This window comes from Hermetia illucens, chromosome 1 (assembly GCF_905115235.1).
Source record: "Hermetia illucens chromosome 1, iHerIll2.2.curated.20191125, whole genome shotgun sequence".
NCBI lineage: Eukaryota > Metazoa > Arthropoda > Insecta > Diptera > Stratiomyidae > Hermetia > Hermetia illucens.
In genome coordinates, this window is record NC_051849.1 from 46,528,691 (window position 1) to 46,556,308 (window position 27,618).

At 42.9% G+C, this 27,618-nt stretch overlaps 1 protein-coding gene across 6 annotated transcripts in view; it reads right to left on the reverse strand.

Annotated features, from left to right (window-relative positions):
* Positions 1-27,618, reverse strand: part of LOC119653699 — a 106,029-nt gene that overhangs the window by 49,972 nt on the left and 28,439 nt on the right. For all 6 annotated transcript variants that reach the window (XM_038058619.1, XM_038058609.1, XM_038058600.1 and 3 more), the window contains exons 2-4: positions 22,793-26,211; positions 7,495-7,545; positions 411-750 (exon numbers count right to left, since the gene is read on the reverse strand). In XM_038058619.1, coding sequence (XP_037914547.1) covers positions 411-750; positions 7,495-7,545; positions 22,793-26,170 — 3,769 coding nt within the window. In that variant the 5' untranslated portion in view covers positions 26,171-26,211. The remainder of the gene's footprint in view (positions 1-410; positions 751-7,494; positions 7,546-22,792; positions 26,212-27,618) is intronic.

Here is a 27,618-nt window from a genome sequence, read left to right on the forward strand (position 1 = left end):
CTCTTGGGATGTATTGACAAAAACGTAATTGAACGAAACGGAAAAGTCAAGGAACTCTCGTTTTCCTGTATCTGAGCCAAAAGTGAAATGAAAAGCTTCCTGGAAGCAACACAAGCAATGCGAAAAAAGATCGTTTCTCTGAAGTATCAAAGCAATCAAATCGATAATGCATGTAAATTAGGAAATCGCAAATTGGACGACACGTGTATGACCTGAGGAAATGTACATATACTTAACGACAGCAGAAATAATTAATAATTTAACCCATACGGCTCCCACTTTGGTTCATTAATGACTATCCTGATTTAGGTGCCTCGAATAAACTCTTCCTGGTAACATCTATTCCTATTATAGTGGATATCTGGTTTCTCAAAGCAAAACGAAATTATAATTACGACAGTATCACTTACCTTCATCTTGTAATTGCTTTGCAGCACACTCAACACACTCAGCACATTCTGTACAAACAGGAATAGGACCTTCCTCGGCAGGTGAAGTGGCTACCTGTGCTTGTTGCTGCTGGTTCTGTTGACTCGGCTGACTCTGTTGATTGGAAGCCCGAGCAGCGAGCATTGCAGCTCGTTGTTGTTGCAATCGTTGAATAACCTGTAGCTGTTGAATATGCTGGGCACCGAAAACATGACCGCTAAGTGCACCAGAAAGAGCATTGAGACCATTATCCTTGTAGCCATCGGGAGGACTTAGAGCAGCCTCATCAACGAATTCGATTGGTGGTGCGTATTTTGGACTCTGTAAAGGGTTGAAAAAATAAAATGTTTAGGTTATTATTGTTATGGTTTGGTAGTTTTTTATGTTTCAGGATTCACATAGTGAATTACTTAAAAAATTATGATTGACATCAGCCAAAATTCGCAATAATAACGATAAACAGATTGAAGGGAATGTTGCTACTCGTCAGATAATTAGCACGGACAGTTGAATAATTTAGGGGGGTAATGAGGTATTTAAAAATGCTTGGTTAAGTCTCAAGAGACTCCTACCTGAGGAAAACTTTCCAGGGTCCTTTAAGCGCGAAGTCTGTTTGAACAGTACCACTTGTCGTTTTTCGTGTTTTGACAATTGCACACTTTTTGCATTGTAACCAAACATTGAAAGGCCCTTAGTGAATTAGTTTTTTTTTTTGAGTAGGGTAGTTGAATGCGTTTACGCACAGAGTGTTGGGCTCCCGAAACAGTACGCTGTCGGACTACCAACTAAACAACTCCCTGTCATCAGAGAAGTAGCCTGGAACCGTTTGACACATTACTTCGGGCTAGCCCTCCCGCTCTCCCGGCTTTGGGAGCCTTCAACTCCGGGAATTCCTTTCCCTGACGGGAGTGGAGGGGAGAAAGGTAGTTATTAGTTTAGGGAACCCCTTACTATCCGATCTCTCAGCCGGTCGAGTTCAATCTTCTTCGCAATAAGAAGAGCCCGAACATAATACGCAATACGATTCCAGTTGCCACCGCTCTTCAGCATCTCTCTGGCAATGTTGTCTGGAGAGAGTTCCCCTGTGTCTGCATAAAGCTGCTGACGAAAGCCGTCCCACCTCTCGCAACAGAAAAAAGTGTGTTTAGCGTCGTCCGCCACTCCATTGTAAAACACACAATCAGGAGATCGCGCCTTCTCAATCCTCTGCAGGTAAAACTGGAAACCTCCATGCCCGCTTAGAAGTTGGGTAAGGAAGTAATCAATCTCACCATGCGTTCGGTTCAACCAAGGGTCTAAATTGTCGATGAGCCGCGCAGTCCATCTACTCATTTTGCCAAGAAAGTTGCCACTCGGTAAGGGTGCTTTGAGGTTCTAACTGGGCAACCACGTCTCTTAAGTTCTCGCCTTTACAGCAGTAGAAAGCTTTGCGCTCCTTGACAAGGAGCTTACGATGGATCTCCTTGTCAAGGGCATCAGCCCATACCTCCGCGCAACAAAGCAGAACCGACTTCGTTGCTCCCATAAGTAGACGTCTCCTACTAGATATAAGACCCCCAACATTCCTCATTAGCCGACCCAAGACCGCGACTCCAGCTGCAGCCCTGTCCGCTGCTGATTTGATTTGCTCGAAAAAGCTCATCTTCGAGTCAAGCATTAAACCAAAATATTTAACCGCTGGTTTTGACTCTATAGTGAACTTGCCGATCGATATGGGAATCAGGGTAGAGATTCCTCTTCTGGTCAAGGTGACCACTTCGATTTTTTCCAACGCAAGGCTGCGTCCGGCAACAAGTGCCGCAACGTCGTCTGCATAACCGATCAGACGCGACTCTTCAGACATATCGAGTCTCAGCAGACTAACATAGGAAGCGTTCCAGAGGTCCGGTCCTAGGATGGATCCCTGTGTTACTCCTCACGTGGTCTCCATCCTCCTCTGGCCCTTTAGTGTCTTATAGAGTAAAGAGCGGTCTTTCAGATAATCCCTGAATATTCGCAAAAGATAGTTGGCACGTGGAATGAGTTTTCTAATGTGCCTAGTATATCTGTCCATCTTACGGTATCGAAGACATTTGTGACATCAAGTGTTCTGAGGAGCACTATTCGTCGTAATTGGCGGCTGTATGCCTCGGCTCGAAAATGCCCTCCTTCAAACGAGCGTTAAATGCCTCAAGCAGCAATTCTGGCCGTTGGCGGGACACCAGTTTGTAAACTTCCGCCGGGATGCCATCAGGACCTGACATCTTCTTGTTTTTCATAGAGAGAACCGCTTCTTCGAGCCCTCTCATTGCGAAAAGGGGGGCAATTTTCGACGCTTACCGCGTTATTGTCATCAACCCGTACAGGATGTCTGGGGAACAATGTCCGCACAATGCGGTCCATCTGGTCGGTACTTAGTATGCAGGGCCTCTGCAGAGCCCCGATTTTCCGGGTGACAAGCTTATAGCCAAGCCCCCACGGGTCCTCATTCACGTCGTTGACAAGGCCTGCGGAGTCTCCTTTTTGCTGATCTATATTGTGGTTTTATTGCACATGCCTCCTCATTGGCGTGCAAACGTTGCGCCCAACGGCGGAGCTTATAGCTTGTACCTTGTACTTTTTGAGTTCACAGAACTGTTGCTTCTTCCAAGCAACCTTTTTCCGTCTGTGAAGTCGCTTCTTCACGTGATCGCGTTCTTTGAGAATGCAACATTACTCGGAAAGCAGCCGTTGCTCCGTTCCGACTTTCCTTGCGGCCGGGGACAAGTATGTTTGTGGCCGTATCAATGATAATGCTCTTCAGGTGGTTTTGAAGATCATTGACTGATGCTTCATCTCCAGGACATCTGTTAGGTGTGTTTATTGTGGCATCCATTTCCCCCTTATAGGTGTTACGGAGGGATCTGTTGTGAATGGATTCTGGCTGCTCTAATGCGCGAAGCAATTTCATAACGAAGTTCTCCATTGGCTGATAATATTGGCCCGAGATATGTAAACCACACAGTTCTCGACAGCTCACTGTCACTGGCAGCGATAGTGCCTATTTCATGAGGATCGGTCATCAGAAATTCAGTATCATTCAGATTTAATCTGAGACTGTATTGCAGGAGGCAATACAGTCAACAAGTTATTCAAGATCATTTTTGCCATTAGATGCTAAGAAAGCAACATCTGCATATGGCCTGTATATAGGGCGCTGGACGTCGGATGTTCCTTGTAACAGTGTCCATAAACAGAACAATGAGGAGTGGTGAGAGGGCGCTGCTTTAATGAACACCAACAGAGACATGAAATGGTTTTCATACACCCGCCAAACTTGGCACTTTACTTTTCCTACTGTGGTAGAGTAGAGGCCACTGTAATTATGTTAATGTCGTTAACACATACACATTTGACTAAATATATAATTTTGCATAAAAAAATGTATGTATTTTACGCCTGCTATCACCATTAATGCTGTCCTTGCGGTATGCGCTTCCGTAAATCTCTTTACCGAGGCATTCAGCCCATACTTCGGAACTATAAAGAGTGACGCAGTGAACCGCCCCCAGAAGCAAACGACGCCTACTGAGAAAAGACCTTCAACATTGCACATCAGCCATTTCTTACATCTAGCAGCTCAAAGAGCACCGCTTGCCTACAGTCGCAATTGTATACCTCAGCCAATTTCGCCACTTAGAGCACTTCCTCAATCACATCAATTGTGGATTGCCCCTCCCGCAGCGCGTATTGCGTCAGTCAGTCTTGGCTTGATAAGCTTCTCAAGCAATTCCTCTGGTGTGTCTAACATACTAAGAGGATGGTAGGTTGACAACGCCTCGGGGTTGCCTTTGCCCCTTTTTATCGGCACAGGCCTCGCAATTTTCCAGCGGGAATAAAAACCATCCAGCATCAAACATGTATTGAATACTCTGAGTAGCAAGTCTGTCTTATACTTGAATTCAAGTTTCAGCACTTCGCTGGAAATACCATATGGTCCTGATGTTTTGTTGTTCTTCATAGACAAGAGCACCCATTCCACTTCCTTTACAGTGAAGAGTGGGCATTCCTGTTCCCTGTTCTCATTGACAGCGTTAACTCTGATGGGGTGAATATTTACCTACCTTGAGATGGCTGCCGGACAACAGAAAATTAGCGGAGCCGTTTGCCATGTCGAAGGAAATGTAGTACCCTTCAACATTGCACCGCTGGCACTTAGGACTTCGCAGCAAACGTCACGTTAGCGTTGAGCGAAAAGAGTTTGAAAAGGAATATTTTTTGGTTGACAGAATCTAAGGCTTCATATAAGTCTTGAATTTAGATATTTAGTGACAAAGTGAGTAAAGCCGACTAATTTGGTTGCAGTTGATCGATATGTCACGAAGCTACCTTGCACTTTCAGTATAAGATTACCTCGGTCCTAAGACATTTTTGGGGTATTGAATAGCGGAAAGGAGAAAGTATTCATGCAAGAAGATCTAGGTTTCTGCAATATAAATAACATAATGCTGTTGAGCCAACGTTGGCAAACTAAAAACCCCTAGCTTGGTTTAAAAACCCAGACGGAAGGATAGGCCACTAAAGGTGAGCCAACTGTACTATTGATGTTCTATCTGGAGAAGAAGTGCTGTTTTTATTTATTCAATGCCTTTGTGAATGAAATCGGAAGAATCATCTGAAGCGCTTGAAGTAGATGCGGTAGATGTAATATAGCAGCCATAGGAACGATTCCTGACACTTAAGATGTGGAATGATTTCTCACAATAATCGTTGCAGTTTAAAAACTTCCGCGATTAATCTGGCTCATTGCCATCGGTTAGTATTCGGTGTCGACTTTTGGAAAATTTACAATTTGTGTCTAGTAAAAAGTCAGAAAATTGTAACTTCATCACCCCTCGGTAGCCACCCATTATTGACCCCGTTTTAACTAAAATTTTACGTGATAAATTGTGAGAGTTTAAGTTCTCCAAACTTCTAATTTCTCTATTTATATCTACCAATAACTTTCAGTTTCCTAACTTCGCCACATATTTCAATTAAATACTGTTCTCTCTGCCCCCAACCCCACACTCACGTATAAGACAGTTCGATTGTCTCCAAGAAGTAATTAGAACAATTAATTATAGTTCAAGCGTTGCGGTCACAAGCCTTGCAGACGGGAATTGAAATTGAATGTCAAGTCCTTAGACACTCTTAAGGGAAAAGGGAAGGAAAAAGTCGTGATTTATCCTTGGAATTTAGGCGAAGTTCAATCAATTAATCAGAAAATATGGGACAATAATGACATTTCATTCGTTACTGTGATAATTTATCTTTTCGTAAATATCTATAAATATTTTAAAGCTACTCAGCACTTGATGAAGAGCGTATAGTACGGAATCGAATGTTTCAAAAATCAATAAAACTTCAAATGCAAATAGTGCATCTTCCATTAACAAGAACGGTTACGTTCAATGGCAACTGACAACAATTTAGGGATCCAATGACAAAGGCATTTGAAAACTAAAATGCGCTACGAAAATAGTTATCAAACGTGATCCAGCGGGCACCATCTGTATCCCGCCAGATTTTACACCTTTTCCCTTATAACAGCTAAAGCAGCGAATAAAGCTAGTTCCGCTCCGTAGAGCGGCCACTTTTACTTACTCATCTGGCATAATTATCTACCGTCCATCTAGCTGCCGATATGGCAATACATAGCACAACAGTAAAAAGTAAACACATACATATTTTGTTTATAGCAGCAGTAGGATGGATAGGTTCAGGTAGTTAATGAATATACATTTTTAAGGTTTTGTGTAAACACAAAACCTTATTAAAATCGGTTTATTGTCAGTCTGTTCGTCACACGCATTTTTCTCGGAGACGGTTATAGGGATTGACACGAAATTTGGCAGAAAGGTGGGAACTGTGAACGCTCACGCATATATCCTTTTACAATGAATTTAAGGTGGGGTCCCCAAACATGCAAAAGGAGGGTGTAAATTTTTTTTTCATCAAATATAGTCATGTGGGGTATCAAATTAAAGGACTCGGTTAGTACTTTTCGAAGCCGGTCTTAATTTTGACTTTTGTTGAAAAGGTAGGGAGTGCGGGGGGTTGAAAGTGGTTATTTTTTTAACGAACCCATTCTGAGGAACTACCAAACCGAAAAATCTGGAAAAAATCAGGGGGCTGCCACTATATGGTGCCTAGGCTCCGAAATACCCTCCATATCGATACCTATTCAAATAAAACCCCCGTTAACTTCACCCTAGAATCACAAAATGTAGGCTACAGTATAGAGCATGATCCTGAATTTGGTGAAAATCGCGCTATTACTAACAAAGTTATACTAGGTCAAATCTGTCGCTCCTCTGTAAATTCAAGACTATGAATGTCAATATCACTTGAAAGTAGCTATTTTCACATAATATATGCATATTTTACGTGCTACATGGTAATGGGACAAATGCACACCCAAATCTCTTTATAAAATAAATACACAAAACCTTTCATACCTGACGCGTCTAGCTTCCGGTTTCCCGACTTGTTTAGAATTAATTCCGGAAGAATATATTAAACAAAATAAGTGTTTATAATTGAGGGTTCAGAAAGCAAATAGAGGACCTTAAAAATGTTTGACAAAAGGAATCATAAAAATCCTATGCTGCAGAAGAGAAAGAGGATTTGGACAATTATATGAACTTTCCAAGCTACTCATGAGTGAGTCAATGGAAAGGCAATCATTCCACGTGGACCGTCAGATACATTCTTGGGAACGTCAATATATCCGTCTACCAGATAAGGAGTGAAGTAGAACTCTTTGCATAAAACAATCCTACTAAATCATCTAAAGTAAAAGGACCAATTTTTGTTTGCTCTTTGAAGCATGTAAATATTCGTTTAATTCGAACTTTGGGAGCATGTTACTGATATTTTTGTTTTGGCAAGGATACCCAAAGAACAATTATCTTACCAACTTTTTCGATCACATTGGGGCGTTTTAGAAATTATATAGTATCTAGAGAATGAGTTAAAGCGGAAAAATTCGGAAAATGAAAAAATGAAAATGCTACTCTACTCTACTATGTTTCGCAGTTGAATCGCTACCAAAAAAGTACTTGCCTTAGTGTTATCTGCTTTTGAAATCCTCTTATAGCCATCCAAACTTGTTATCTATTACAAATACAAAGATATTTTACCAAACGTTAGTGAAATATATGAATTGGATATGTAGGTTAGTTTGTATATAATCATTTTGGGGAATGTTCATTCTTCAGCTTTTTACGAAGATTTTCTCTTCAATGGCGCATGTGAGTTTTTGAAAAAAGACATTTCTTCTATTCAATACTTTTAAATCACCCAGTGGATTAGCTGCTTACTATTATTATATTCTTACCGCTTGTATTTTCGGGAGTTTCACCGGCTAATTACCGGCAAGCAGCCCTGAAAATGACCGCCCTACTTTAGGACTACAGAGAGGAAATAGGGCCTGGAATACAAAATTATCCAAAAAATCGGTCCTGGTGTGAAAATTTTTATTCCAACCCTCCGGGAAAACTTCGGGCTCAGAGGGAATCCCCACCCTCCTCTCGACAGGCAGACTGATTTGACATTAAGTAACACTTCTTGTTTTTTCATTCGAATTCAGAGCTATTCAGCCAAGGTTTGTGACTCGACAACCAGTAAACTACACCGTGTACATAGCATTGGTAAAAAAATATAGTTTTTCACTTTCGACAGAAATTTCTCTGACATTTTACCCCAATTCTGATTTGACCGTTAATCCATTCTTTATTATGTCCTTGAATACCAAATATTGGACTTTCCAGAATATACTTCTCAAGTAAAATCGATTTCCTAGATTGTTAAATAGGTGGAAGAGTCTACAGAGGCTGAAGGGAATAGTTCCCCTTGGAGTCTGTCAAGCGCACTGAGCTCAGCGTAAGTGATTACGGTGATGGTCGAAATGATTTCATTTTGCTTTAGAAGAGCAATTCGTATCTGGGTATTATGGCAACAAGCCATTTCATTCAGGTGAAGTGGAACTATAATAATAATTGTAATCGTTGGCGCAATATTCCATATTAGATCAAGGCCTTGAAATTTATAAGAGCACTTCAAATAAGACCGTAACGGTACACTACAGTACACTATAGAAGGCAGTGTGGTCAGCAATGCGGTCGCCCGAGGTTATTACCCTGATTTGACTCAGGTACTTTTTCGCAGGGTCAACTGGTATCCGACATCAATTCACAATAACAAATCCTTCTGCCCCAGTGAGACTTAAACCGCGACCTTCTGCTACGACAGCCCAGCGCTCTAACTACTTTCGCCATCCGGATGGAACTATAATAGATATAATAAACTGGAGGTCTGGATGGCTTAGTGGTCGGATACCAGTCAACTCAGCTGAATGTCACTGCGTCAGTCAAATCAGGGTTATAATGACGGGCGAGCGCGATGCTCACCACGTTGAGCACTTCATTCAAGACCGTAACGGTACACTACAATAGAACACTGTAGGAGGCAATGTGGTTAGCATTGTGCTCGCCCGAGATTATAACCCTGATTTGACTCAGGTACTCATTGACAGCTGAGTCGACTGGTATTCAACACCCTTGTGCTCTAACCGCTCAGCTTTCCAGACACCGCCGCCTTTAGGATCGCATATACTTTGGTTTGAAAAACCGTTAAATATTGTCCCAAAGCAACCGTTAAATATTGTCCCAAGCGAGAGGTTGACTCCGACTCCAGAGCCCTGTTCTCTTTCTGAGCCATCGCTGTAGAAGACCTCTGTATATTCCGTTACGCCTTCCTCTGGGACTTCAAACAGATTTATGGGGACCTGAGAATCAGAAGGCATTGTAAGAACTGGATTCAGTACTCCCAATAACTTTTCCAGTGTTCTTTGCAGTGTGAGTTTAGTTTACGGTGAAAACCTTTTTGTTTCATCTTATTCTACCAAACTACGGATGCATAAGCGTCCTGAGTCCTCAAGTCGAGGCAAAAATCTGCACAGCCTATAAATGAAGGCAAGACAAAATATATGGTGGCAACATCAGCACCGAAGACGAACCAATCAACAACATCAAACCGCACTGGTCAAACAGGAAGAATAAAAATAGGAGAATACAACTTTGAGACCGTTGATAATTTCTCCTATCTAGGGTCGAAAATCACAACCAATAACAGCTACGATAATAAAATCCGCGCACGGTTGTTGTCAGCCAACAGAGCCTATTTCAACTTACAAAAACTGTTCCGCTCGAAATGTCTCACCATGGGATCAAAGCTCTTACTGTACAAGACAATGATCTTGCCAGTCCTCACGTATTCCTCGGAAACTTGGCAAGAAAAGTTGCGAACTCTTGGCCGCGTTCAAGAGAAGAATCCTCCGAACAATTTTTACATGAGGATGGACGATTTCGTAGCCTACACAATGACGAAATCTATGAGCGATACAATGACCGTCCGGTTGTGGATAAAATCCGTCTCAATAGGTTACGGTGGGCGGGTCACTTAATCCGTATGGATGAGGATGATCCAGCCCGGAAAGTCTACAAGGGCAATATATATGGTAGAAAAAGAAAACGAGGCAGACCCTGCCTAAGATGGAGCGATGGCGTAGGCCAGGACGTCAGACAGCTTTTAGGGATATCGAATTCGTGGACCTCGGCGCAAAACCGGGATGTGTGGAGTTCCTTATTAAGGCAGGCCTAGACCGGATACCGGTTGTTGCGCCTTTGATGATGATGATATGTTCATCTGTCAGAGGCAAAGTCCATTCAGTATTATCTTTTTTGTAAATAATACCATTGTGATTTTATTTGGATTAACTGAAACTCCATGTCTGGGGCACCAACTACCTACCAGATAACTGCACGTTGCATATTTCTACACGCCGTTCCAAGATCCCGATCAACAGCAAGCACTGCTACGTCATCAGCATAAGCTTGAACATGTATTGGCAAATTTTTCAGACCGCATAGTAGTGAGTCAATCAGCATACTCCATATAAGTGTCGATAGCACACCTCCTTGGGGCAGACTTTCGTTACTTCTGTTGTTAGGTAGCGATGGACACCTACTTCAGCACACAGCAATCTCTCCGTTAGCATAGCATGAATTCACTTAATTAAAGTATCTTCAACACCATGCACCCTGGCGGCGTCACAAAGTTTCTGGAAAGGCGCCCCTTCAATATCCACGAACATCCCCATCGCGTACTCAATCTTCAGAGATTCACAGGACTTTCCGCGATGGTAAGTCTGTTGGTTTTCATTAAGTGGATGCGACCTAAGTGCTTTTGCATGAATGTGACGCTCAACCAATCTCTTTAAAGCTTTTAGCAAGAATAGAAGAATAGAATAGTCATCTTTCCCAGGCTTCGGTATGCAGATTATCTTAAGCTTAAGAAGTAGGTAACTAGGCTGTCAAGAGGTAGGCACGTAGCCCTAAGCAAGAGATGCTAGAAAAATATTTCTAAGCAATCGCTCTAAGTGCTTCCGATGTTACCTCCCTTTAGCGTTGCTCGGATAGATGTTATCTATACCAGGTTCTTTGAGGTGTTCAAAGGATAGTATAGCAGCTCTCACTTTTGTTTCATCAGTGTTCCAGTTCAAGGGTGGGTTGCAAGAGCGGTCAACTCTCCCCTACCACTCCTCTCACCCGTTCTCTCGGATCGTGTACTGATTCCAGTCTGGAACTCGTGAAAATATCATCGGGTTTTCTAAGAGAGTCCAACTAGGTCGACTGATCTGTTTTAAGAACTCTGCGCAGCCTTGAACCCTCTTTTCTGCCTTCCAGTTTCTCACAGCACGGTCTAAAGGAGTCTCGATTCGAATACTTTACGAGCCTCTTGCATTCACACAGTGAGTTCTGGAAGTCTCGATGCAGTAGTCGATCATTAATTTTTGATACATTTGATTTGATTTGATACACATCTCAAACCAAACACTCTATCCCCACGCTTACGTTTACAGCGATTTTTTTAGGTTTGCCAAGTATGTGGACAAATGCTGCCACTACCAAGCATAGAAACAGTCCATGCAATTCATCAGCTTGAAAACCATAAGTCACCAGAAGTCGATGGAATTACAACCGAATTGGTTAAATATGGAGGCGACCAATTATACCAAGTGGTTCATCAACTGATGCTCAAAGTATGGGAAAGCGAATCAATGCCTGACAACTGGCAACGAGGCATTATCTGCCCCATACATAAAAAGGTGGGCATCACCCAGTGCAGCAATTGTAGAAGCATCACGTTGCTGAGTACCATCTATAAGATATTCTCCGCTATCTTGCTAGGCCGGATAGCCCTATACGCCCAGAACATCATTGGCGCATACCAAATAGACTTCACTCCAGGAAAAACACCAAGAGATCAGATTTCCTCTCTGCGGCAAGCGATGGAAAAAATGTCGGAATGTGGCCATCAGTTGCACCATCTTTTCATTGACTTTAAGGCCGCCTATGACAGCGTAGCTCAGGTGAAACTGTACACGGTCATGTGAGAATTCGATGTCCCGACGAAATTAATAAGACTGACTAGGCTGGCCCTGACCAATATGCGAGGCCAGATAAAAGCAGCATGATCACTCTCGAAACTATTCAACATCAACAACAGTCGAAGACAAGGGGATATCATGCATCCTCTTTAACCTGGCCTTCGAGAAAGTGATTCGCGATGCCGATGTAAATGCGAGGGCACCACCCTCTTCAATTACACCCAACTACTGACCTACGCTGACGATACCGACATCATGGGAAGAACGACCCGAGATGCAGCGCGAGATCTTGGGCTCTAACTGTACAAAACTATGGCCTTGCAAGTCCTTATATATTCCTCGGAGATCCGGGTTCTTAGCAAGAAAAATTGCGAACTCTTGGCCGCGTTCGAGAGAAGAATCCTCCAAAGAATTTTTGGTCCCCCATATGAGGATGGAGGATTCCATAGCATACATAACGACGAAATCTTTGAGCGATAATATGCCCGTCTGGTCATGGATAAAATCCGGCTCAACAGGTTCCGGTGGGCGGGTCACTGAATCCGTATGGATGAGGAAGATCCAAATCGGAAAGTCTATAAGGGCAATATCTATGGTAGAAAGAGACGGCGAGGCAGACCCTGCCTGAGATGGAGTGATGGCATAGGTCTGGACGCCAGACCGCTTTTAGGGATATCGAATTGGTGGGCCTTGGGACAAAACCGGGGTGTCTGGAATTCCTTATTAACACAGGCCTAGACTGGATACCGATTGTTGCGCCGTTGATGATGATGATGTAGACGCGCCAGATCGCCTACAAACCTTAGCACACCTACAGAAATCAAGGCAAACATCCTATCCACATGTTCGCGATTGCAACTGTATCTTAAGATTTGACAAACATGGTGATGGGCCGTGAGGATATCAAGGTATAGTGAGAACCCCAAAGGTCGCGCCCCACAGAAACAGGAGCAGCTTCGATTGAAACGATCTGTCGGGGGTCTTCCCTCTCGAACGTGGCACTTGGGTCCATTATTTTTTTTTACTTTTCCAGGTTTAGCTCGAGCGTTGGTCTTTCGTTAAATTCGCGCGATGTCTTTGTTTATTTTTCAGGGTTTCGGTGCGGACCCACGCATCGGTCAATGGAACATGTAGTTTTGCAAAATGACATGTGGGGAACTGAAGTGTTAATGTTATATGTGAAAGTCCGAAGCAGTAGCTCTGAGTTTATATTCTACTTATCGTTGTGTAACCAAATTGTTGTTTTATTCAGTCAGTGGACTGCTGCATTCTAACAGTCAAACCAAACATTTTGAATGCTTACTTATATATTATACAATCTTGTAGAAGTCTGTCTCCGGGTAGCTCAGTGGTTAGAACACAAGGCTGTTGTTCGGAAGGGCGCGGTTTGAATCTCACTGTTGGCAGTCGGATTTCTACCATGATTTGACGTCGGATAACAGTGCACCAACGATTATTGTTGTTATTGGAGAAATCCTATATCGAACCACTAACATTTGGAGATCCAATCCCTATATTTTCTACATTGAGCCCAATTTCCTTACCTTCGAAACTGAATTCTCGTTACACTTTAGTCACAGTTATAACTTGTCCGCCTTGTCATAGATAAACCTTTTGACCCGATCTATAAATTTACTTCCTAGCTAAGCTAATTTTCTGCTTTCCAGACATTCCACTTCGGATTCTTAACAGATTCGTTTATATACGTTAACCATTCAAATATTTCAGATCCCATGATAAAGAGATTATACCTTACAAAGATTGTAACGGGTAAGGAATTTGCTTTAAATTTCTGTTGGAGCAAGGATTGCTATTACCTTAATAAAGTGAAACTATCTTGTAATCCTCACAAATAATACGCTTATGCAATCCTCAAAAACGCTCCATAAAAATTTGCAAAAGGTCAGGCCAAAGCTGGAAATAGGAACACATTGCTTCCTCTAGGCTAGGCGAAGAACACTATTGTAATAAAAACTGACAACTGAAAACTCTTATCAATCTGTGCACTTACTATAGAATATACCAGATCCCAAGTGTATGGTGTTTGGTAAAAAGTGAGAATCAATCTCTATCTCCAGGACGAGTGAATAGTATTGATATTCTGCATAAAGCCTCCTCCACCGCGGAAATATCAAGCGTTCCGATTATTTGACTCCAAAAATAACTTTTTATTGTTAATTATTCAAATTCCAAATTAATTCAATTTTCGACCCTTGAAAGAAATGGTTTTAAGGCTACAAATGCTATTTCAGATGAACTGGACGCTTCTTAATAGAAATTATTTCACTGGAAATTATGGAATACTTTCAACCTTAATTATTCAAGCTTTTATGAATTTTGAACGAAGGTAGGAAGGCGTGGGAAATTCAGGTTCTTTTAGAAAAAGTCTTTTTTTGGCAGTTCATTAAATGGGAATTTTTCGTTAATGGAATTGTCGGAAGGCAGCCTTGGAGAATATTCCTGACCGTGATCTCCTGGTCCTCCTTTATATTGCTTTGAATTCTATAGAAAGCAAACAAAAATAGCCGGATTCCGAGGAACGTCATGTTAAGCGTCTTCGTATAGCGTCGACCCATTATTGGAAAGACGTTTATTGTGTGAAAGCATAACGGGAGTTATTTGTTGTTTATGCTTTCTTTTATTTCCAGGAAAACATCTTCAAGATTAAGGAGCATTGTTCCATCCTGGAAATATCAGAATTGTCAATCCTTATGAAGAGCTTGTGTTGTTATAAGAAAGCATTCCACGAACGAGTCTCATGCTACAAGTATCCGGATCAAACTTAGATTTTATTTTGCACACGAACTTGCTATGCAAACCCAAACCCTTCCACATTGCCAACATTGCGTGTATGGGAATTTACGACGTATCGGCAATGCTATTGTCTTTTATGGTAATGATAAAAACATTCGATTTTGAAAACCTTTCCCACATATCCTTCTTCCATAAATATACGTCTCGCTCGGGTCCTTGAAAACAAAAGCCAATGAGAAATCTTTTTTGTGAGTCAATTTAGCAGGATTCCCAGGAGAAGGGATGAGGGCATTCATTCAAAGCACAAACACAGCTTCGCCATTAGTCGATTTGAATCTTTCCAATTTACAATATGCTCTGGAAAAGTCAATGAGCATTGCGTTCGGTCATTAGGAGAACATGAAAAATTTAATGTGGAAAGCTCTTCTTCATTATGGACAGGCATATTAGATACAATAACGAGCCCCAGTTGAATGGCATGCGTTCTATACAAAAAGGATTACGTCAGAAGAGCCATCGATTCCCTTCAAGGGTGAAATGCAAAGCCATTACTTTTTATTCGCACATTCGAGCGTTCCATAGAACATTCTCTACGAAGTGATGTAACTCAGAGGACGGTCTTATATTGATTTATTGTCAGCCGAAGGAAATTATACCAATATTCATTTATTTATCATATCATTCAGGCAGGCACCACGTCTCTTGAATAATCATTGAAAAGGTCTTTCACATGCATTACATTTGGCTCACATTCCCGTGCATATTCCATTCAACCTAAACTTTCACTGAAGTGGGCTTTTCGCATTGAATTATCATATCTGCACAAAAATCATAATAATCCCTTTCAGCATTGGTACTCCGTTGCCAAGGAGCAAAAAGTTGTTGACATACTAATGGGGTGCCTTCATAAAATAAAATGAATACGTAGGAATAGTCGACCGCATGCATACAGGATGACTAGATCGATAATGACGAAGTAATAACTATTCAGTGATTCATATCGGGTTGTCTTTCCTGCGAATGACTATTGAATGGAATCGAACAGGGCCAAGTTTGACTCCCATTCACATGTGACTGTATTAGAAATGAATCGTGGCGAACTATGCTAGTTGCGAGTATTACATTTCACTAGACATAATTCAATGACAATGAAGGAAGAAAAGGATGCCTGAGACAGCAACCTCATCCGTATTTCATATACCTTAAATAGCGAAGGGATTACCTTTCTTGAGGTGACTCCCGATAAACGCACACTTATCTATGTATGTTTGTTTACTGGCATTAAATTGGTAGACCAGTTCTCTCCCGCAAAGGATCGAAATTGTATTAGAATCATTCAGTCTAACGCCTGAAAGACGTCAAAAAAAGTCAACCGGAAGGAAATGTAGATAATTTGGAAACGGGTGAGATACCAACTCAAGAGTTTGTCGCAACAGCAATTGTGACAACCAGTAAAGGCATGGAAAACATAAAATCCCTCTTTGCCTTGCGGATGTCAATGCTACTGAATCTACCTCTAAAAACGACTGTAAGGACATGGAAGGACGATAAGTTGCTTACCATTTTTCTACTTCTATATCCTGCGCCGCGCTTAAGAAAGTCAAGAGGAAAGGTGAATATAACCTTACATTTTTCTCGCGGCAGCCAGCCAAGTAGGTAGTCTCATCTTTTCAATAATCCTTCCCTAAAGTTGTTGCTTTTCTGCAAACATATTTCGCTGAATAAAAGCAATCCAACGCAGCCATGATACCAGAAACTTTCAGACGCATATATTCAGATTATGTTTCTTAACCCAAGCTATGATAAGTATTATATTCTGTGTTCTATAAAAACCTTTTTCATATGTGCTGTAAATTTAGGAAATGAGTGATTCCTGCGTTTGCGCTTGAGGGTTGATCATGCCCAACAAGGCTGATAATGACGGGGACCAACTCCAACTGCGGCCAAATGCAGCGTCAACATAGAATTTGCAAAGGAAATAATCGAAGAAGCAAACGACGTTATGTGCTCTGACGAAGTCCCGTGCAATTTGGCCATCCGACAAAAAAAATGAAAAAGACAAGGTACTCCTCCTGAAAGTGAACATCTTCCTTTCAAACGAAATGTTAAAATTCGGGTCATCGTTGGATACAATAAATGTCGTTTCTAAAAACGATCAACCAGAAGTGCTTTAAAGCGTCATTGAAGAATACCAAGACAGGTAGCATCCTTGTTTTTGCTCAGTCTATTGATGGGTATGCCTAAATATTCTGTTCCATCAGATAGAAGGATTGAATGCCTCAGCAAGTAAGGACTAACTCCCTCATTATCAAAGACTTATACAAGGCAATGGAAACTTGGTAACGTTCAATCCCAAATTTTATGACAAAGAAGAACAAGGAATGCTTGGCTCCCATTGAAGTCCCATTTGGGGTTGTTCTTTGCCGAACAACCGAACCGGAAGAGATGTTCAGAGTGAAGTGTATCAGTCATCACAAGGTAGTATAAGCATTGATAATGTCGCTTGTGTTTCAACTGACAGAACTCGAGAACACGAAATGGCAGTAGGCAAGCAGGCAATAACACAGATGTCACAAAGTTGAGCCAAATTCCGTGTTTCTTACGCCCATTTTTTTCTAACTTTTTGAGCCAAACGACTCCTACCCATTTACTTTTATACCTTTTCAAATTTAGTTGAAGCTGAAGCATGACGAAAAGAAAGAGTTCGTTGCTAGCAAGTTTATCATGAATGAAATGTCTTTATATTCAACTCCGCTACGTAGATCTGACAAGGGCGCGGCTGGCCAAGTATTTTCTGAAAGCAGGCGTCTACTGAGTTTCTGAGAGAAGGTGATGTCAACTTCACTTTCCGGAATGACTTCAACACCAGCGCCAGCTTTTTTGTCAGGAAAGACTATACTTTAGAGGAAGACATCATCGGAAGACTACTAATGGATTTTGATAGTTCTCGTTTAAACCAAATATAAATCCTTAACTCAACTCCTGGGCTTCAACTTCAATTGTCAGTAAAACGCAAATCGACTATATTCTCATAAGAAGCCGACATTTTACCACTGTCACTGATTGCAAACCGTTCTCTATGAGACCATCGCACCTCAACATCGGCCGTTGATTGCTGTCCTGCGATTTAAGCCAACGATAAAACAGTATGAGGAACGCACTGGCCCGGCGCGTATTAAATGGTGACGATTTCGTGAGAAGAAAGAAGAAATTATCTCACTTACCCGATTACTAACCACTACGAACGTGGAAAAATCGTGGAACCAAATTAAAGACGTGATCCACAAAGCGACCTCTACTACCCTCCGGGACTCCAAGCCAGGTTAACGGGACATCACGGGAATGACGAAGTTGAAATGAAGGTCCGTGAAAAGAAACGCCTATACCACAAGTATCTTAACAGTAAAACACCGGCCAATTGGCAAATTTGTAAGGATACCAACCGGGAAGCAGAGAAAGCAGTCGCTGTTACCCGAGCGGTGCATTACAAAAATCTTTACGATGAACTGGACACTTGGGATGGCGAGACAGATTTGTATCGACTTGCCAAAAGCCGTAACGAACGCACACAGGATATCGAACACTTCTGTTGCGTTAATAACAAGAACGGTACTTTGCTTACCAACCATCGAGCCGCGACTGATAAATGGCGAGAATATTTCGAGCAGATTTCAACTGAAGAATTTTTTCATCCTCTACTTCCACAATCATTACCGACATTTGGAGCAGTCCACCTGTCAGGGCAACTGGTGCTCAGAGGTGGCGGGGGAGGAAGACGGGACGGCAACCCTGTCGGCTGAACCAAAACCAAGTGGCCGAGGAAAACCTCCATAGTGGTGGCACCGGGAGACGCTGTACTCACTTTGGTTTGCCGGCCGTGATGCAGTAGGCGAGTACTCCAAAGGCCTAATTAGGTCGATCAGACCTGAATCTATACGGGGACTCATCTGAAGTGGCAAATTGGTCACGAAACCTTACCAGGGGTATACTGATACCATGGGAACCAGGATAGCCCCTGGACTCATATACTTCGGGAGAATTCCTGTCGTATATGAATACAGCTCGGTTGTTTGCGGTTGGCCCCCTAGTGGGAGCTTCACGGGGGTTGTTGGTGATGCTCAAGCGAGAAGAGACCTTCAGGCCTCAGCGTGGTGTTGCGTTTCAACACGTACTCCTTAGTTCGGTAGAGATTTAGGTAGGATTTGCATCCACCAGTATGAATGCTAAGCCATGCACTTGGATAAACTGGTACCGTTGTTGCTTGTCACAGCGGGGCTTTGATTGTGGTCCCAAAATCAATCCGTGTCTTAAGAAGACCGTAGGATTAAGTCTCCACGACAGGTACCTACGTTAAAACCCCAAGGACTTAATTGTCAGGGCAACTGGTGCTCAGAGGAGGCGGGGGAGGAAGACGGGGCGCAACCCTGTCGGGTGAACCAAAACCAAGTGGCCGAGGAAAACCTCCATAGTGGTGGCACCGACAGACGCTGTATCACATTGGCTTGCTGGCTGTGATGCAGTAAGCGAATGCTCGTACCGTCGTAGCTTGCTGCGGCGGGGCTCTCATTGTGGTCACAAAATCAATCAGTATCCTGAGAAGACCGTGGGATTAAGTCCACGAGACAGGTACCCACGTTGAACACCGTGACGTAACTGTCAGCGCAACTGAAGTCGAGGAAGCAATAAAACAAATGAAATCGGGGAAAGCCACAGGAGCTGACGACATCACATCTGAGCTCTGGAAAGCGAAGAGCTGGGACCCAACACTGTGACTCAGTGAATCCTTTAATCGGGTTATTCAAGAAAGCAGAACACCATCTGACTGGCAGGAAAGTACCACAGTTCCAATATGGAAAAAGAAAGGGAGTCCAGTAGAATGTACAAATTACCGCCCAATCCGGTTACTAGCCCATACCATAATGTTTCCTAACGCATTCTTGACAACCGTAATCGCGAAATCGTTGAAATAACCGTGAATCAAGCCGGATTTGTCAAGAACTGAAGAACTACTGACGCAATACCCGTTGCGCGGTTATCCATGGAGAAATACCGTGAGAAGCATCGCCCTCTTCACATTGCATTTCTGGATTTAGAGAAAGCGTTTGACCGTGTGCCACCCGAACTCATCTGGTATGTTCTACGACAACACTTAGTGCTAACGAGAATTCACTTGCCAAGATCGGTGTGAACATCAAATTCGATGGACAACGACTAAAAGGCTGTCCGAAACAACGGTGGCTTGATACGCTGGATGGAGATTTAAAACCTCGAGATTGCATCCAGATCAGGTATTTGATAGGGTCAAATTGCGTGGCCGATCATAACAAGTCGATCATGCTTGTGAGCGGAACAGACCCTGAAGAAAAAGAAGATAATCCGAGGAATAATAGCGAAATTTCCTTAAACAAAATTTGTGCGAAATTGCTTCAGGCACCTGGAAGAATTCACATTCAAAGTCAGAAAATGAGCTTTTTTCTCAATAATTTCTAGCTTCAGCTTGCCGTCACTTGCCGATCTCTTCACATAATTTGTCCAGGCTTGTGACGCAGAAAATATTTCTGATTATGCTTCTGGAGAAACTGAGCGACTACTGGCCTTCAGTGACCATAGTCTTGTCAAAAATCACTTAACCATAAGGAGAAAAATTCACCCATGTCCTGGGCCTGAAGAACAAGATAACCAAGTCCAAGAAACTCAAAGACATAATGGCTGAGCACGCTGAAAATTTAGAATCTTTTTCGTAGCTGAGAAGGAATAATAATTACCCTCGTTGAGCTCTCTATTATCAACTTTCTGAATTCACAAAAATTTTCGGTGAACAAAAAACCTTCACAACTGATCGTTCGACTAGGAACGAACAACTAAATAAAAAGGTTAGCCTGAGTGAAGGATAGAAAATCTAGGCAGAGGCCGACAATATGCTTGATCGACAGAGAGCAGGCTGGTTTCCGTTCCGCATCCTCCTGCATCCACTACATCAACACACTGCGGATCATTTTGGAATAGTGCGCGGGGTTTAGATCTTCGCTGCACCTGCTCTTCATCAATTTCGAGAAAGCTTTCGATTATGAACAGGGAGTGCATCTGGAGTGCTCTACGCAGGAGAGGCATTCCGTAGAAACTAATAGCAATTATCAGAGCAACATATAATAACGAAAAATGTCACATGCTGCACCGATATATTATTATTCTGTTAAGGGGAAGTCGCACCGCGTCCTTGAAGAACTATTGTGCCCCTTTTACTGTTATAGTGTACCTATTAATCATAATATCTCAAGCAGGCCTGTAACCGTGCACCGATATAAAATCTCGGAGGATTTTGACATTCAAAGCGGAGTCCACCAGAGTTACATCTCATCATCGATATTATTTCTTATATGTTATCGCTAACGTGCTTCATGCTGCCTCGTCCAAAGGACGTAGGGAAATTCAATGAACTATGACATGTTTCCTCAAACAACTCGGAAACGCTGATGGCATCTATTTACTCTCTCACTGTATCATGGAACTTGGCCAAATGCTTTTCGAATTGGAAAGAGAGGCACGTAGAGTTGGACTAAAGAACAGAACACCAAGAAAACCAGGTTTCCCAGTCTGATGAATCATCGCACCCTCTCCATCTGCATTAATTGGGAGAAGGTGTCGATTAATTTGTGTATCTAAGAACCGCGTTATCAGCGCTAGATCCGCTTCGCTGTCCTGTCGAAAATTTGGAAATGCAGTTATTTCAATAACAAGATCGAGTTGAAACTGTTCTGCCCTAGTGTTTTTCTGTGTTGCTATATGGGAGTAGCAAAGTTACCCAAAAGCTCCAAACTTTCGTCGTTGTCGAAGAGTTTGGTCGGCGCACGGGAGTCTGCTGGGAAATCCCGCGGAGTGCTGAAAGCATTTGAGGTAACTGCGAATGATGGCGTGTAGGCTAGTTGCAGCGCTATACCCCTCCAAAGGGTCAATGACAACCATATACATCTTCTGCCTCCATGCTGCCATGCCAAAGCTATGCTGCCCGTTACCAGTCTTAGCAGATATCCTAAAATAATTTCCGAGTTTCTTTGAAATAGTGCTGAGAAAATGCTATATACTCCGGGTGACTTCAGTGGTTTAAAGGTTCTCATTGCCCATCTGACTCTGGCTTCCGAATAGTTTCCAATTCGCTTTTATGCCCCCTCTGTCCATATCTGTGGGGTGTCAGACTAAATGCTGTTGTCTCCCCCGTGGGGTAGGACTCCGAGAAATGAATTCTGAGAAGCAGATGTACCCTGAGCTCCTCATTCTCAATATATGACCCATCACTCTTCTTCAGACATGAACCTAACCAGCAATTGGAATATCAGTAGCATTAATTAATGCTGCTATGAAAACTAAATTCAAGATTACAACAAAAGCACAAAGTCGTAGTTGACAGATAATTCTGAAAATCAAGTTCACAAAAATCCGCAGCTGACTTTTCACTCACACAATCCTAACAACTATTCTGGGTAAAATACCTCGGAATTCTTACCAACAATCGCACCTACATAACGTTGGTTAGGATGATATAGTATCCTAGCTCAATTTGCAATTATTTCTTTATAAATATATGGTCAGGAAACCTCATTCTCTATGAATAGAACTTGTTGCTGGTGGAAGCATCAGCAAAAACCGCAAACCACCTCCGCAAACAACACCACTTCAATAACCATCTGCCAGAATTTATAAGCTAATTATATGTATCAACCCCAATCTGGAAGCTTTATTAATGATATTCAAAGCACCGGATTACAAGGTGATCAACCCGTAATTTAGCATCAAAGTATGGTAAATGATGGCGCTCAAGTCCTTGCATCTCCAATACCACATGAAAATAATGTGCAATTGAAAAATGAGACCTCCATACCCTAACCTTAGCCCAAATTTCTCAAGGTCTGTTTTTCAAGAAAATGCGTTCCAAATAAAAAGTTTCACCAATGAATTGCCATATTTTTGTCTCCATAAATATTGTCTAGTAATTGTTGTTTTCCACGCAGAAACCTTGTCCATCATAATTTAAACCGCAGGACAATATGCTTTGTGTTAAATTATGCAAAAGTACATATACCACGACCACAAGGTCCTTTTTTATCTGAACATCGGTTTCCCACTTACTCGTAAAACTACATACAACGTGCTCTGACTCACCTGTGGCGTGACATTATCCTCGCTGTAATTGCACTGGCACCCTTCCTCGCAACAAAGTCGCACCAATTCATGTTCACCGCATGTACAAGGCTCCTCGTCTTCGTCATCGTAGGCGCAATCCTCACGTATCAGGATTATATAATCGGCCTCGAAAAATTCATTTCGGGTTTCGTCAAAAACTACGCGATTCTTACGGGCTGGCGGAGGACGATTTGGCTTCTTGAGGAGCCCTCGAAGTGGTCCATTTAGTTCACGCATTGTGCTATCGTCCGCTGGCACTACGTGGCAATAGTGGAGATAGTGATGCAGATTACTATGAGTGGGTTCTTGATGAAGGGTTTGATGATTTTGATACTGAAACAAAGGCACTGTTTCAATTACTCTGCAGTGAGAGGTTGCAGGTCCGCCAGACGTTGAGGACGATGATCCTGATGAAGACGAGGAGCACGGCGACGCAAATGCGTCATTTCCAATGTAACAATAGTTATTTTCACAGCAGTTCTCTACACCGAATTCATCGTAACATTCGAAAGTCAAGTCGGAATCCTGGAAGTTGTGAAAGTATCGAACGTCAAACTCACAACAGGACACTTCACCGTGCAAAGGAGGTAGTCTCTGGGGTAGTATCGGCAGTGAGAAGAAACTCGAAGCGCCGCTTTGCGAGCCCGATGCACACTCCAAGTATGAAATGTTATTGTTGTCTAAAACGTCGCCTTTTTCGTGTTTGCGCGGAACCTGCGAATCGTTCCGCAACGATGTCACTGACAAAGGATAATCGTAATCATTGTTTTGCCCGAATAAACGCTTCGAGGGGATAGAATCGTTGCTCGCTGAAGCACTTCGCCGAGCACTGGGTGGTTGACGAGGCGGCAAAGGGGGCGGCTCTGTTTCTAGTGTATAACGCTCGCTTTTGTCTGGAGAGCTGTTAGGCCTTCGAGTGCATTCTTCGTCATTCCTTGCTTCGTTATTATTGTTGTTGCTGGCGTCGTGTGACTGACATTCAGCTGGTTTATTTACACACCGCAATAATGTCGTCGCGGAGTCCTGTGAGTCGTAGACTGCTTTCTGCTCTGAAACTATTCTAAGTTTCCCAGAACTTATTTCCTGAGTTTTCTGGTCTAAGGGCTGTTGTTTGTCTTTCAGCTGATTATCTGTTCGAGGCTTTTTGGTATAGTTTTCAGCAGACTCCTGTTTTGTCTCCTCCTTCTCTCCCAGACTGTCGATAAAAACATTTGAATGCACTTGTCCTGGAGGTTTGTTGTTGTTTTGTATAAATTCGCTGTGCTTTTGATCGATTCGCAAACCCTGTAAGTCTGTACGGATGACAAATGTAGAAGGTCCTGTCGCTGTCGACAAGGACGAATGTATTGATGTTGGTGTTTGGCGCTTGCCTAGCACTTGTAAACAACGAGCGTCTTGTTTCGATGTTGGAACACTCTCAGGGTAGATGCTTTCCTCTTGAGGCCCTGCTGATTTGTTATCCTTACAGATGGTATCGTTACATAGACTTATAGATGAGACATTTCCTTCGCGAAGGGATGTGTACTCGTTATACAGCCTTGGAACCAAGGTAGTTTCAGGGTGGAGAGGTGTAGATTTGTCGTGAAATTTTTCGGGTAGGGAGCTATCGGGGGCATCAAGCTCACAAAAAGCTCCTGTGAGTGTGGCTTCAGCTATTTGCTGCTCGCCGAGGTCACAATGGTTGAGGCTATTATTAGAACAATCACTGTCTGTCACAGCCACCAAGGATTCATCTTTGAGAAGTTTTTTTGTGAAGACAAACCCTTTAAAATGCTCTTCGAGCCGCTTTAACCGATTACTCGCGACGAATGACGATTCACCATTGATGTTCTCGTTGCTTGTGACCGTTACGCCTACACTTTGGCCTTTTGGTATTGGGGTTGGTTGGGACTCGTAGACACTATTAGTTACCTGGCTCACAGAGCCTTCAGAGGAGAATAGTTGTGGAAGTTCGAAAGGGACTTTCGTTGTCTCATCAAATGATTTTTCCGAAAAATCCTCAGAAAGAAAAGGATAAGGGGAAAACGGACCTAAACGTTCTCCTTCCCATTCATTGAAATTAACTGGTAAATTATCCGCACATAAATTATTTTCTGCCTGACCACTTCGCTTGACCGTCTGGTGCTCAACACCATTCACGCACTGCTCATTAGCAGCAGATTTATGGGAATTTTGGACATTGCATGATTGATTTTCCGCGAATTCGATCACATTTCTCGCCTGGAACTCAGAGTCCTTGACGGGGCGCTTGCAATCCTTCACCAATACACTTTTCGCGAATGACACTTGCTTACGTTTTTCGACAGCTGCTTGGACGCGATTTTCAAGGGATTTTCTCGTCCGGACTACGTGATTGATAGCCTCCACTACAGACTTCACCTGGTTAGAATTTCCGTCTTGTACTAATACTAAATCTCCGTCACCTTCGGCTAAAAGGAGTTGCTTCAAAGCATCCAAGCAGAACACCGACTTCCTCGCACACGAACTAACGCACTTGCAATCACCGAGAGGAACGAAAATTTTGGGAAAATGGGAGTTCACCTGTTCAGACTTCGATTGAACGGGTTCCCTGGAATCCTGGCCTTCAGCAGCGGATTCCTGCTCAACGGTGGCCTGAGTTGCCTCCGATACAGCGTCTTCTTTTCGGATCGATGATGTTGAAGTTGAATTCCTTCGACCACGGCGACGACCGTGAACGCACAATGACGATGACGATGGCGGTGATGGCGAACAGTGGAAAATTCGTTTTGCGCATGTTTTGCATGAAATCATGAAACAAGAGCTTTTCGTCTTTTCTGTCGTCCATGTCCATGGTTGTTTGGACGTTGTTGCTGTAGAGAAAATGCTGTGCAGTGCGCACTGAGCCATTTCACCTTTCTCGGCAGCAACGGCAGCAGCCGTGTCACCATTCCTGCCATCGTAGCTTCTGCTATTGTCATTGCTGTTGCAAACTACACCTTCGCAGCGTTCGCCCCCATGTTTTCCATAGCCGCCCCCGCCGGGCTTATCGCCATTGGCACTTTCATCATTATTGTCATCATTTTCATTATCTCCACCGACAGTTAATTCAATGAGCTCTCCATCACGGCTTACTCGTTTGATGTTGTCGTTCGCATCTGAATGTGCCCCATTGGAAACGCTGCTTCCACCATACGTGACCTGAGAACGTTTTGCAAATTCCATGCCATGTTCTTGCTCACATTTCCGTTCCACACATTCCTCTGGCGCTGCGAGTGTTAAATTCTTTGGTATCGGTTTGGAAACAGCTGTTCGGGCTCCACGACTTTCTCCCAGGACATCAGCGATTCCATCCTCGTCCGTCCTTGCTTTTGCTTTCGCCTCTGCCATTGCCGCCATGGCGCTAAGAAGCTTTCATTCTTCTGATGAACTTCCACAAACTGAAAAAGATTGAGGGGGAGATGTGATTAGTCGAAAAAAAGTGATTGAGTTAGCACCTGTAACGTGCAAACTGTCTGCAGGCATATCAACGCAGAACGATGCGAGTGGCTGATGCACTCGATGCAAGTACTTAATTAGTGCTCACAGCAAACAATGGCTTATTTTCATATGTGAAGTGGAATTTTAATGGGCATTAGGACATAAGCATTTAAGTGTAGAATTGACTATTTGAACAACGGGATGAATCTCCCATATAGTGCGAAATTGTAACTTTGTTAATTGCTTTCAAACATTGATTACATGATTGTAACAACACAACAGTTCTTTAGCACTAACACTTTAAAGATAATGATAATAATAATAATAACTATATAATAAATAAATAAATAAATAATAGACTTGATGTACCTAGATGACATCAAGCTGTATGCTGGTACTGACAACCATCTTAGAAGTCTGTTGCGAATAATAGACATGTTCAGCCGTGATATTCGGATGGAGTTTGGATTAGACAAGTGTCGAATCCAAGCCATCCGCAAAGGTCATCACGAGCCGCATGCCGGACATAGCATTGGTGACCTCCACATCGAAGCTATGACCGAGACAGACTTCTACAAGTACCTAGGAATTCTGCAAGGGACCCATGCTCGAGTTGGTGATCTGAAGGAAGCTCTGCTGTCCGAATTCCTGCGACGTGTAAAGCTGGTACTGAAATCGTATCTCTCTGTAAGGCAGACTGTGGACTGACTCCACTTAACTTGAAGGATCGATCTTTCAATCCTCTGAGTGCGATGAAGTCGGACCAAGAGCGAATCGATGAATGGAAGTCGAAGGCAATGCACGATAAACACGTGAATTGCTTTGGCAGCCATTTGTCGATTTGCATTTGTCGAACAGATGGCTGTGTTCTGGGGAGCTCTTTGCTGAGACGGAGGGGTTCATGTGTGCCATTCAGGACGGCGTGGTCGGCACTCGAGCTTATAAAAAGTTCATCATAAAAGAACGGGTGAAGAACGACCAGTGCAAAATGTGTGGTTCGGCGTTAGAGACGTTGGACCATCTCATTTCTGGCTGTACTGTTATGGCACCGGTGCAATACATCACCGGGCATAATGCTGTATGTAAGGTTATCCATCAAAACCTTGTATATAAGCATGGGCTGATCACGGGAACATGTCCGGTTTACCGATATGAGCCGCAAGCAGTACTTGATAGTTCTGCTTACAGCATGTATTGGGACCGGCAAGTTCTGACTGATCGCCATACCGCACACAACAAGCCTGACGTACTGCTAGTTGACAAGACGGGTCGCTCCGCATATATTATTGATGTTGCTATCCCCCATAATAGCAACATTGAACGGAAATATAATACATGGAGAAGAAGGTGAGCTATGAGCCATTGGC